At 45.0% G+C, this 12,901-nt stretch overlaps 1 protein-coding gene across 2 annotated transcripts in view; it reads left to right on the forward strand.

The window, feature by feature from the left end:
• Window positions 1-12,901, forward strand: part of gabrb1 (gamma-aminobutyric acid type A receptor subunit beta1) — an 86,089-nt gene that overhangs the window by 51,732 nt on the left and 21,456 nt on the right. For both annotated transcript variants that reach the window (XM_055005691.1, XM_055005690.1), the window contains one exon: window positions 1,042-1,124. In XM_055005691.1, the coding sequence (XP_054861666.1) occupies window positions 1,042-1,124 (83 nt within the window). The remainder of the gene's footprint in view (window positions 1-1,041; window positions 1,125-12,901) is intronic.

Raw genomic sequence — 12,901 nt, forward strand, 5'->3', positions numbered from 1 at the left:
TCTTTAGCCGAAGGCAACTTAGTCAAAGGGACAAAATGTGCAGCTTTAGAAAAACGATCAACAATTGTCATAATCGTGGTGTTCCCTTGGGATAAGGGCAACCCAGTGACGAAGTCCACTGCTATATGGGACCATGGCCACCTAGGGACAGGAAGACGGTGGCTGCACATAAGGACGCCTGTCAATGATGTTGATTAGCTGCATAAATACGTATGTGAATTGCATCATTGGCTGGAGCAGAAAGTTACCGTTCACTCACTGACTCACATTGAAAAATAGCACAGAATGAATTTTATTTTCAATTTAGGTTGGATTTTTTTTGTGCCCAGTGCAGATTTTCTGTGCGCGAAGACCATGTCAGCAGTGCGCAATTGCGCACGTGCGCAGCTTAGAGGGAACAATGGTTATGATACATGTCCACAGGGGCATTTTTTCTCAAGTGGAAACGCTCCACATCTGAATATTGCCCACTTAGTGGGCATGTCACTTTCATGCCACTACATGGTCACATGGCAATGCTTTAGCTTCAGTCCGGTAGAAGTGTCGGACCAATGCTACATTATTCTGAAGTTCAGAAAAAAGTCTTTCTGAAAGCATTTGAGGCAAGAAACGAGCTGTGCAGTTGCTGAATCTGTCCTCATTTCAGTTCAATGGCTAGTTTAGATGATTGAGAGAAGTTGTGCGAGGCGTCGGACACACTAATTGTTGCTGTGATTAAGACTGAACACAAGACATTTCAAGGGGAGGGAAGCGACAGCCATGACTTCAACAAAGCATGTTTAATTCTAGGCTCAGAAGGGAGCATGTGCAAAAAATAAGAATTATTGTTCATTTTTTCATGAAATATTTCCCTGAAGCATCAGGTAATTTAATGCATTCCTCTTCTGACATCTTTTTTTGTGGACTGAATTGGTCACTTATACATATAAATTAGGATTTTTTGAGTAGTGCAAGAACTAATTCAAGGATATAGTGTGTCAGAGCTTATCTTTATTTTTTCTTCAGATGTCAACGTGTGATTGAAAACTTTATTTCTTTAAGGATCACCACTACAGCTGCCTGTATGATGGACCTACGCAGATACCCACTGGATGAGCAGAACTGCACCTTGGAAATTGAGAGCTGTAAGTAGCACTGACTTTGCATATGTGTTTGTGTGCACATGAGTATTCATAGCACACAAACAGATTCCAGGGGTGGGGGGTGGAGGGAGAGGGTGGGCATGGGGGTGGGGTGGGGGGTAGAAACATAGACTGACTTTCCTCACCAATTGTCTGGACACACTATAACTGCATCAGTCCATTTTTGCTCTACTAGTCACACACTTGTTGACAAGAAACATAGCCATTTAAATTCCTTTGCTTGGGGCAAAAATTCACTCCCAACCCGAGAAGAGTAGTTCATAGAGTAATATATAAACAAAATTTATTCAAACATTTACAGGAATACCCCTCTGTAATTTGTTTTAACTATCAAATACAGTGAGCTCAAAAGATCCCAAATCCCAGAAAAGATTGTGTTAGAAAGTATCCAAAAGGCCACAGAAACTTCCTATAACACTCCTTTTCCAATTTTCTTCACTCCTGACTTTGCCGGTATATCACTTAAAATACACCACTTCAAATCTAGGCTACAACATGGCAAGAACTGGTGTATTTATGTAGGCTGTGGAGAAACTGTGACATACTGAACAGATCAGTATCAAAGAGGCTACATGCGTAGATGGAAATTTTTCTATTGTCTTTTTTTTCCATGTTCTATGTGTGGAAAGTGTGTGGTTTTTTTTAAACTCTGCCACTTCCAACCACTTGCTGCCAAATATTTGTACAGTGATACAATTCTTTTCACTTATGTGTCCAATGTACATTAATATTATTTCTATGAATACACAGTCTTACCAGTTGGTAAATGTTCACTTTCCAAAAATTTCTTTTTATACTGTTCTTGTCTATACGGTATCTCAAGTCAGAATCTATTAGCTCTAGAAGACTATTTAGTCAAATACTGACCTGCCTAGTTAAAATGTCGCACATAATATACAGTAGCCCTACATCTCCTTCTAGACAGAGGGGAACCATTTTCACCTGGAGCCAGATGCATACATGATATTATCACATGCATAAAAACCCTGAAATCATACTAAGAATCATTTATAGGCACAATTTAAAATCATTAGATTTCAAAACATTGCCTAAAGAACAGCATATTTTTTATTTCAGATTCAGATTCAGATTCACTTTATTGTCATTGCAACAAGTGCAACGAAAGGTAAGGTGCAGGCCATACAGTGCAAAGTACAAAATATATATATGAAAGCTTTGTAATAATAAAAACAAAAACACAAAATGACAAGATGGATTTAAATTAAGAGAGAAACTGTAGTTCGTATATACAGGATGAATATTGAATATTGCACATGAGGTAGTGACAGTTGCATATATTGCAGGTATTACGGACCAATTCAATTTCAATTCAATTCAATTCAATTTTATTTATATAGGGCCAATTACAGTCAAATTGTCTCGAGACGCTTTACAGAACCCATATGCCTGACCCCTAGAGCAAGCCAAAAGGTGACAGTGGCAAGGAAAACACCCTTTTAACAGGGAAAAATACCTCGAGCAGAACCCGGCTCTAATGTGGGGGGACCCATCTGCCTGCTGGCCGGGCGGGTTGAGAGGGACAGAAGAGGTAGAAAGGTAGAGATAGAGGGATACAGATAGAGGGATAGACGTAGAGGGGAAGAGGTAGAGGGATAGAGATGGAGGGGTAGAGGTAGAGATAGAGGGATACAGATAGAGGGATAGAGGTAGAGGGGAAGAGGTAGAGGGGTAGAGATAGAGAGGTGGGGGGTGGGACACAAGGACCATAAAACACAGCCACACATCTGAAGCATCCAGCATCCAGCTCTGGGACCAGGGACACTCGGAGAAAGGACACAGAAAGAAACAGAGTGAATGTAATGCAATAATGGTATATATAGTAAATACATAGGTAGTTAGAGAAGGGCTCAGTGCATCAAGAGAGGTTCCCCAGCAGCCTAGGCCTATAGCAGCATAACTAGGGGCAAACTAAAGGGACGTCAAGAGGGGAAGTCAGTTGTTTAGGGCTGTGTTGTTTAGGGCTCTTACAGCCGTTGGAAAAAAGCTGTTTTTAAGTCTATTTGTCCGGGTTTTGATGGCCCTGTACCGTCTGCCCGATGGCAGTAGCTCAAACAGGAAGTGGCCCGGGTGGTAGGAGTCCTTCAGGATGGTGTTGGCTCTCCTGAGGCAGTAGGAGCCATGAAGGTCCTCCAGTGTGGACAGAGGGCACCCAATGACCTTCTCAGCCATTTTGGTGACCCTCTGGAGTTCTTTCCTGTTTGCCACTGTGCAGCTGGCAAACCACGTACAGAGGCAGTAGGTGAGGATGCTCTCCATGGTGGAGCGGTAAAAGGACACAAGCAGTCTCTAGCTGATGTTGTTCTTCCTGAGGATTCTCAGGAAGTGGAGTCTTTTTTGTGCCTTCTTTACCAGCTGTGTAGTGTTCTTATTCCAGGTCAGCTTCTCCTCGATGTGGACTCCCAGAAAGTGGAAGTTACTGACCCTTTCTACACAGGTACCACCAATGAGAATGGGCTGAAAGTCCGTTTTGTTATTACTGAAGTCTATGATGAGCTCCTTCGTTTTGGATGTGTTCAGGAGCAGGATATTGTCCCTACCTCTGTGCTATGAATTGTTGTTCATCTCTCTGATGCTTAAATATGATGACCTGGATATCATCATCATGATGGCTTTGGAGTTGTTTGTAGAGCTTTGAAAACCAGCTTCATATATCAAGAAGGGTGACAGTTCAAGACCTTTTAACTTGTTGGGAACCTGACATCTGTCACTTGTAGATGAAACTTTTAATTTAAAGTAAAAAAAAAAAACAAATGACATTCATAAAGAGCACAGATGGTGGATGGGAAGTTCTTCCATGAGCACACACTGTACAAGAGGAGAAAAAGGCAGGAGTGCCAGCCTCCACTGTGGGCCACCAGAAACTTTGTCACAGGATCTATGCAGTACACTTCCTGGGAGGCAGGGAACCCAGAAGTGTGCCCCAACTGAAGAACCTGGGAATACACAGAGTACTAGGCCAAATGGGCCATTACCTGGGTCTGGAATAGAGGAGGATGCCTTAGAGATACACTGGTAAGAGAGGGAATCTGGCTTAACTTTCTTGGTACCTGGATGTTAAATGAGGGTGACGGCCAGATGTGAGTTTAGTCATGTAGTTGTTTGGATACAAGCTAGCTTCTTAAAATCAGTCCAAATAATGAATTGTTGTTCAACCACCTTATCACAGTACCTCCATTCCAAAGCTAATTTCATAACCAACAACTACAATTCAAAACATTGTAGTAGAGCTCAGGAGGAACAAATAATGAAACAAGAATGCACAAGGAAGGAGTCTTAGACAGAGCATTCGAAAAAAAAAAAACCTGTCCCACATCAATGTCAAAAGCATTTACCTCCACAATATACTGGTGTGAGGGGTCTATTTGGATGATGATTCGGGCAGAAATGAGGCACCTCTTGAGTTTGAGAAAGGCTAGAGTAGTAGTCCCAAATGCAACAGCAAACCAAGACAGAAAAGCTAAGAAAGCACTGCAGCTGCTTTAGGGAAGTTGGCTTTGGCCACTGCATGAGTGCCTTTATCTTTCCAAAGGCTGTCTTCACCTGCCTGTTCCGAATGAAATAACACATCTCTACTTTATTAAAAAAGTTTGCTTTCCAGGAGCCTTTGGAGTATGTGATAGATGTGGAGGTTTAGTTCAGAAAATTTGCGGGAAAAGATAAACACAGGTTTTTTCTAACAGTGACCACTGAACTCTATAACTCATCTCCCTTCTGCAGGAATGACAGCAAAACATTGTCTATTTCAATCTAAACCAGGGGTGTCAAACATGCGGCTCGTGGGCCAAAACCGGCCCTCCAGAGGGTCCAATTCGACCTGCCGGAGGACGTTGCAAAATGTAGAAATTACAGAGATGACATTAATTGCAAATTGTAAATTTGTAAAACGGTAAATTTAAAATAACTTGTATGACTTTTGTCATTTGTCTCAGGTTTTTGTCGTTTTGTTTCTTGTTTTTGTTATTTTATGTTTCCTTTTTGTCTTGCTTGTGTTTTTTGTCGTATTTTTGTTATTTTGTCTTTTGCTTTGTTCGATGTTTTGTATTGTTTTTGTTGCTTTGTGGGGTTTTTTTGTCTCGCTTGTGTTGATAGTCCACTTTTTTATTGTTTTGTTTCTTGCTTTTGTCATTGTTGGTCTTGTTTGTATCATTTGTGTAATTTTTTTGTCTCATTTTTGTCATTTGTCCATTTTTTTGCCGCTTTGTAACTTTTTTGTCAAATTTTTTGTCTGTTTTGTTTTGTGTTGTGTCATTTGTCTCATTTTTTGTCGTTTTGTCTCATTTTTGTAATATTTTGTCTTGTTTTTGTTGGTTTTTTTGTCTGACTTCTATTATTTTGATCATAAAGTAAAATATTATATTGTTCAGTTCCAGATACCTGTGACTAAATGTTCCTTTGTAAGAACACTGTGATCTGGATGTTGTAATGTTTAAATGATAAACTGAGTCATAATGTTGCTGAAATTTAATTTGTTTTATCAAGAAATTTCAGGTTGTTTATGATGTGTAAAAAGATATTCCTTAAATGTGAACATTTTCATAATATTCTTTATTTGCACTGAAACAAAGGAAAATTTTGGAACTGTGATTATTTATAGGTTATTATGCTGTGATTTTACTGGTCCGGCCCACTTGAGATCAGATTGGCTGAATGTGGCCCCTTAACTAAAATGAGTTTGACACGTCTGATTTAAACAATAAAATCAATGCACTTACATTACTTGGCATTTATTTGCTCAATAGTTTGGCAATACCATTTTCAGTATGATGTGTAACATTTCATTTTCTTAAGCAATATTTTGATTACATGTGTAATATTTCACATTTTTGACAACATTGTCAATGAAATGCGCAACATGACATTTTTCATTTTATTTCTCAGGTCCAATATTTCAGTTTCATGTGTAGTATTTCATTATCATCTGTAACATTTCGTTTTCATGTACTACTTTTTTTTGTCTGCATTTATTCTCATTGTTTAACTCCACAAAAGGGGTGTCAACATTATATGAGATTGATGCATATTTTAGTCTTGCAGCCAAATATTTTAATTGATGTACTACATTTTGAATATCTATTTACTATTTCATTTTCATCTCATTCTTCAGGTGCAATACTATTTTCATATGCAACTTTTAAATATCATGTGTGATATTACTTCAGTATCAGCCTCAGTATCATAGCCAACATTACACTGTTTTGTTCTAGCCTTAAATTAGTTTACTTAATGTATTTCAATACTGAATTGCTTTTCTACTGCTATCTTATATAATCTCGGAAATAAAGATCAAGTGTTCGAGGAAGTCACGAAGGGAATCGTTGACCCCAGCCTTGTCAGGGCATTGGTGAGACCATTTTTCTCTCAAAGGGACTGAGGAGAGTATTGAAGGCTGTCTTCCGTTCAGTGCCCTCCCATGCATGAGCAGTCTGTATGCATTCCTAAGTCCAGCTTTTAAAAAAATTGTTGCTCAGTGAAGGGGCTGACCACGGGTACAGGGTACTTATTTTTCATAGTGAAGTTACTGAAGCCATACTAATTAATAAATCAATGTAGGGAGCACTTTGCTTCTTTTGTAGAAACAAGAAACCTTGGCCAAGAGGGGAAAATGAGTGTCAGATGAATGTGGCAACATGGAAGTCACTGATATACTTTTCCATAGCTTCTCTTTCAGAAAGGAAAAGGGTATACAGTCGACTGAAGAGCAGGGGGACTCCACTAAGCAGATTAATGATCAAATCATAAGGGTATTGTGGACCCATTAATTACTGAAAACCTCCTGTAGGCCATGATATTTAGGTATAATGACAGAGAACTCAAGGGTTTCAGTGATTTGGGAGATGGCAGTGACCTCGACTAGAAGAAAGACAGACTGCAGGCATGAAGAATGACAGAAGAAGGAACTCCAGGTGATTATCTTAACAAAGAACCAGTGGGTGTTGAAATTATTCTATCTCCACCATGAGTGACCCAAAACCAGATTACCAGACAGAATAAGAAGCAGGGATTCAGTTTGGTGTGTGAAGATAGTCAGGTTTCCTGTGAAGAATTTTTCTATCTGACAGAGAAAGAGGGGCTTCAGGGAAAGCTTAGCTTCTTGGGGCTCTTGATTCCAATTAGGTTAAGAAGACTTTTTCACCTGAGTACTAATCTTAGCCATCCATTTCGAGAGAGCGCAGATGTTCTCCATGATGTTTCCAGTGAATCTGCTCATGTTGACACAGGAAGAAAATTTGACTGGGGATGGCTTTTTGATGGAGTCAAAGGGCTTCTGTTTGATTACAAATCCAGGACACTGACTTGTAACTGCAAAGGTTAAGAAGAGTTTTGTCATGCTCTTCACCTCCATCTCTGCTTAGTGTGCAGCTGTCCCTTCTTTTTCCCCTTCCCTTCGTGTGTGTGTGTGTGTGTGTGTGTGTGTGTGTGTGTGTGTGTGTGTGTGTGTGTGTGTGTGTGTGTGTGTGTGTGTGTGTGTGTGTGTGTGTGTGTGTGTGTGTGTGTGTGTGTGTGTGTGTGTGTGTGTGTGTGTGTGTGTGTGTGTGTGTGTGTGTGTGTGTGTGTGTGTGTGTACTGTCTGTGCTGGAGATCCATTGGATAATCAGTTCAATGAGGACACCTGTGGTGGGGAGTGGCTCACCTCTCTCCAATCTGCAATTCTGGCTGATTATTCCTCACACACCTGGATCCTAGTTCATCATCCTTCATCCTCTGTTGATCTGCAGCCTGAATCCCTCAAGCCACACCTCTCATCTCCTTTAGCCCGCATCCCCCTGACCACTCTCCCATTCATGACTGCCGGCTATGTAGATAGTTTTGTAGCATGCTGTATTCACTGTCTTGATTCTACTCTCGTTGGATAGCTTGTTTAGTTGTGTTGGGCTTTTGTGCTTAAATTCACTGTGTTTATAAGTCAGAGTAGTGTTCACGTCTTGTTGCTTAGTGCTATGCAGTTTCTGGGCAACTTGCACTGTGTTCTGTTAAGCTGTGACTTATGTGTGCATTCTGCCCCTGTAGCTTAGTTTCCTGTGTCATGCTGTGGGCGTGTTTGTTTTGCTCTAGTAACTTCCTGTCCTGGATAGCTTTCCTAGCTTTGTGATATTTGGTCCTGGTTTGTTCCCTGTTCCTGTGTTCATTTAGATTTATTAGATTAAGTCTGTACTACCTCCTAGTTTTTTGTCTGTTCTGGGCTTTCGTAGTTCTCCCTTGTCTTTGTATCGTCAATAGTGTAATTCTCCAATATTCCTTTAGTCATCGCTATTGTACCATATTTTAGTTCCCTGTGTGTATGTATCTCCATTCTTTCCCTTAAGTTATTTCATCCCTCTTGTATTTAATAATGTGTAAATAATTCTTAAAATTTTGCGTGTTGTGTTTTCTCCATCTACACCTGGGTCTCTGACTTCCCTATGACAATGTGGTCCAGCCGTCAAGAACCCAGCAGGCAGTGAGGCGGGTATTAAATCTTGCCCCTCTGGCTTCCACTAAACAACACGGCATAGCAGGCCAGGGAGCATTATTAGGTCAACATGAGTGATTGTCATGTAGTCTAGTGGAAAATAATCATTCTCTGTTGAATCAAGTTGTGCAGTTAACAAAGTGCCTAAATTAACCTCACAGATAACTTGGATTTCCAAGCAGGCAACTTTGACTCGGTACAACTAGTACCACCATCTCAGCTTTATAGTTTTATAGTACAGTTGTTTAGTTTTATTTGGAATTTATTAATGCACCATTCCCTTAAAGAATCATTACCGGATTTCTAGCTCACACCCAATGTTCCCTCTAATTTTTCATGAGTCTGAGCAAACACACAAACTCCCTGAGCGTCCCTTGGACCACTGTGAGCAACATCAGACGTGTGCACTGTGGTCACACCAGCATCGCATCCATTCAAGTTACATGGTTCATTAAAAGAATCAAATTACAGCCCTCTCCCTGGGCTGCGACCTTATCGTGGTGGAGGGGTTTGCGTGTCCCAATGATCCCAGGAGCTATGTTGTCGGGGGCTTTATGCCCCTGGTAGGGTCACCCATGACAAACAGGTCCTGGGTGAAGGACCAGACAAACAGCAGCCCAGAAGACCCCAATGAAGAGTAATAACCTTGGAACCACAAGTCCCTTGCCCGGACGCGGGTCACCGGGGTCCCCCCCTGGAGCCAGGCCCGGGGGTGGGGCTCGATGGAGAGCGTCTGGTGGCCGGGCTTCTTCCCACGGGGCCCGGCCGGGCACAGCCCGAAAAAGAGACGTGGGGCCCCCCTCCAGCAGGCCCACCACCCGCAGGAGGGGCCATAGGGGTCCGGTGCCATGTGTGTTGGGCGGCGGCCAGGGGTGGGGAGCCTGGCGTACCGACCCCCGGCTACACAAGCTGGCTCTAGGGACGTGGAACGTCACCTCTCTGGCGGGGAAGGAGCCTGAGCTGGTGTGTGAGGCTGAGAAGTTCCGACTTGATATAGTCGGCCTCACCTCGACACACAGCAGGGGCTCTGGAACCAGCCCTCTCGAGAGGGGTTGGACTCTCTTCCACTCTGGAGTTGCCAATGGTGAGAGGCGCCGAGCAGGGGTGTCAATACTCATTGCGCCTCGGCTCGGTGACTGTGTTGAAGTTTACCCCGGTGAACGAGAGGGTGGCCTCCCTTCGCCTTCGGGTGGGGGGACGGTTCCTTACTGTTGTTTGCGCCTACGGGCCGAACAGCAGTTTGGAGTATCTGCCCTTTCTGGAATCCTTGGAGGGCATGCTGGAGATCGCCCCTTCTGGGGATTCCATAGTTCTGTTGGGGGACTTCAACGCTCACGTTGGCAATGACAGTGAGACCTGGAGAGGCGTGATTGGGAGGAATGGCCCCCCCGATCTGAACCCGAGCGGTGTTCTGTTGTTGGACTTCTGTGCTCGTCACAGATTGTCCATAACGAACACCATGTTCAGGCATAAGGGTGTCCATATGTGCACTTGGCACCAGGACACCCTAGGCTGCAGTTCGATGATCGACTTTGTTGTCGTATCGTCGGACTTGCGGCCGCATGTCCTGGACACTCGGGTGAAGAGAGGGGCGGAGCTGTCAACCGATCACCACCTGGTGGTGAGTTGTCTCCGATGGTGGGGGAGGATGCCAGTCAGACCTGCCAGACCCAAACGGATCGTGAGGGTGTGCTGGGAACGTCTGGTGGAGTGCCCTGTCAGAAGGAGTTTCAACTCCCACCTCCGGTCAAACTTCAACCATGTCCCGAGGGAGGTGGGGGACATTGAGTCCGAGTGGACCATGTTCCGTGCCTCCATTGCTGAGGCGGCCGATCGTTACTGTGGCCGTAAGGTGGTCGGTGCCTGTCGCGGCGGCAATCCCCGAACCCGTTGGTGGACACCGGCGGTAAGGGATGCTGTCAAGCTGAAGAAGGAGTCCTACCGGGCCTTTTTGGCCTGTGGGACTCCGGAGGCAGCTGACAGGTATCGGCTGGTCAAGCGGGCTGTGGCTGCGGCTGTCGCCGAGGCAAAAACTCGGGTATTGGAGGAGTTTGGCGAGGCCATGGAAAACGACTTCCGGACGGCTTCGAAGAGATTCTGGTCCACCATCCGGCGTCTCAGGGGGGGAAAGCGGTGCACTGTCAACACTGTGTATAGTGGGGATGGTGCACTGCTGACCTCAACTCGGGACGTTGTGAATCGGTGGAGGGAATACTTCGAAGACCTCTGGATTGGCAGACTGGGGTGATGGTCCCTCTTTTCAAAAAAGGGGACCGGAGGGTGTGTTCCAACTATAGGGGGATCACACTCCTCAGCCTCCCCGGGAAGGTCTATTCAGGGGTACTGGAGAGGAGGGTCCGCCGGATAGAACCTCGGATTCAGGAGGAGCAATGTGGTTTTTGTCCCGGCCGTGGAACTGTGGACCAGCTCTACACACTCAGCAGGGTCCTTGAGGGTGCATGGGAGTTTGCCCAACCAGTCCACATGTGTTTTGTGGATCTGGAGACGGCTTTCGACCGTGTCCCTCGGGGAATCCTCTGGGGAGTGCTCCGGGAGTACGGGGTAACGGACCACCTAATACAGGCTGTCCGTTCCCTGTATGACCGGTGCCAGAGCTTGGTCCGCATCTCCGGCAATAAGTCGAACTCGTTTCCAGTGAGAGTTGGACTCCGCCAGGGCTGCCCTTTGTCACCGATTCTGTTCATAATTTTTATGGACATAATATCTAGGCGCAGCCAGGGTGTTGAGGGGGTCCAGTTTGGTGACCTCAGGATTCCGTCACTGCTTTTCGCGGATGATGTGGTCCTGTTGGCTTCATCATGCCAGGACCTCCAACTCTTACTGGATCGGTTCGCAGCCGAGTGTGAAGCGGTTGGGATGAGGATCAGCACCTCCAAATCCGAGTCCATGGTCCTCAGCCGGAAAAGGGTGGATTGCACTCTCCGGGTCAGGGATGAGGTCCTGCCCCAAGTGGAGGAGTTTAAGTACCTCGGGGTCTTGTTCACGAGTGAGGGAAGGATGGAGCGAGAGATCGACCGGCGGATTGCTGCGGCCTCTGCAGTGTACAGGTCCATCGTGGTAAAGAGGGAGCTGAGCCGAAAGGCGAAGCTCTCAATTTACCGGTCGATCTACGTTCCTACCCTCACCTATGGTCACGAGCTTTGGGTAGTGACCGAAAGAACAAGATCGCGGGTACAAGCGGCTGAAATGAGTTTCCTCCGCAGGGTGGCTGGGCTCTCCCTTAGAGATAGGGTGAGAAGCTCGGCCATCCGGGAGGATCTCAGAGTAGAGCCGCTGCTCCTCCGCATAGAGAGGAGCCAGATGAGGTGGCTCGGGCATCTAATTAGGATGCCCCCCGGACGCCTCCCCGGTGAGGTGTTTAGGGCACGTCCCACCGCGAGGAGGCCCCGGGGAAGACCCAGGACACGCTGGAGAGACTATGTCTCCCAGCTGGCCTGGGAACGCCTTGGGGTCCCCCGGGAGGAGCTAGATGATGTGGCCGGGGAGAGGGAGGTCTGGGCTTCCCTCCTAAAGCTGCTGCCCCCGCGACCCGACCCGGACCAGCGGTAGAAGATGGATGGATGGAAATTACAGCATTTACATTTCTGTTAAAACACTTTGTCAACAGGAGCCAGTTGAAGGCTGCAGTGATTTTAGTGACACTACAATGTATAAGAGTGAAGTTATTGAATATTTGTGTCTCTCTTTGCTGTTGCAGCAGTTTTGCAAATTGCAGACAGACCCTGTTCACTCCATAGACACCTATGTTATTTCCGCAGCTTGAAAGACAGCTACTTTTGATAAAACTGGGCTTGTGGCACATTGTCTGCCTTGCAACGATGGGAAAGAGGCATCGTTTATGTTTTGACAACCTATATCTAATGAGTTGTTGATGCCAGAGGTATGAATCTGTGAATACCTTCCAAACTTTACTGAACTCGGGGCCACTACCACCTAAGGAGTGGTATATTTAATTTTTTAATTTTTTTTTTAAGTTTTTTTTTTTGGCCTTTTTTCGGCTTTTTTTATTGGATAGGCGCAGTGAGAGAGAAACAGGAAACAGGGGAGAAGAGTCGGGGAAGACATGCAGCAAAGGGCTGCGAGCAGGAATCGAACCCGGGCCAGCTGCGTCGGGGACCAGCCCCTGTACATGGGTCGCCCGCTCAACGCGTTGAGCTTTACGGGTGCCCCGGTATATTTAATTTTGAAAAAAGCATTTAGCCATACCTAAAGCTTTAAGTGCTTTATTAAGACGGAACTAAAAATTTTGTATTGCTTTATGATCGCA

This window comes from Amphiprion ocellaris, chromosome 20 (assembly GCF_022539595.1).
Source record: "Amphiprion ocellaris isolate individual 3 ecotype Okinawa chromosome 20, ASM2253959v1, whole genome shotgun sequence".
Classification (NCBI taxonomy): domain Eukaryota; kingdom Metazoa; phylum Chordata; class Actinopteri; family Pomacentridae; genus Amphiprion; species Amphiprion ocellaris.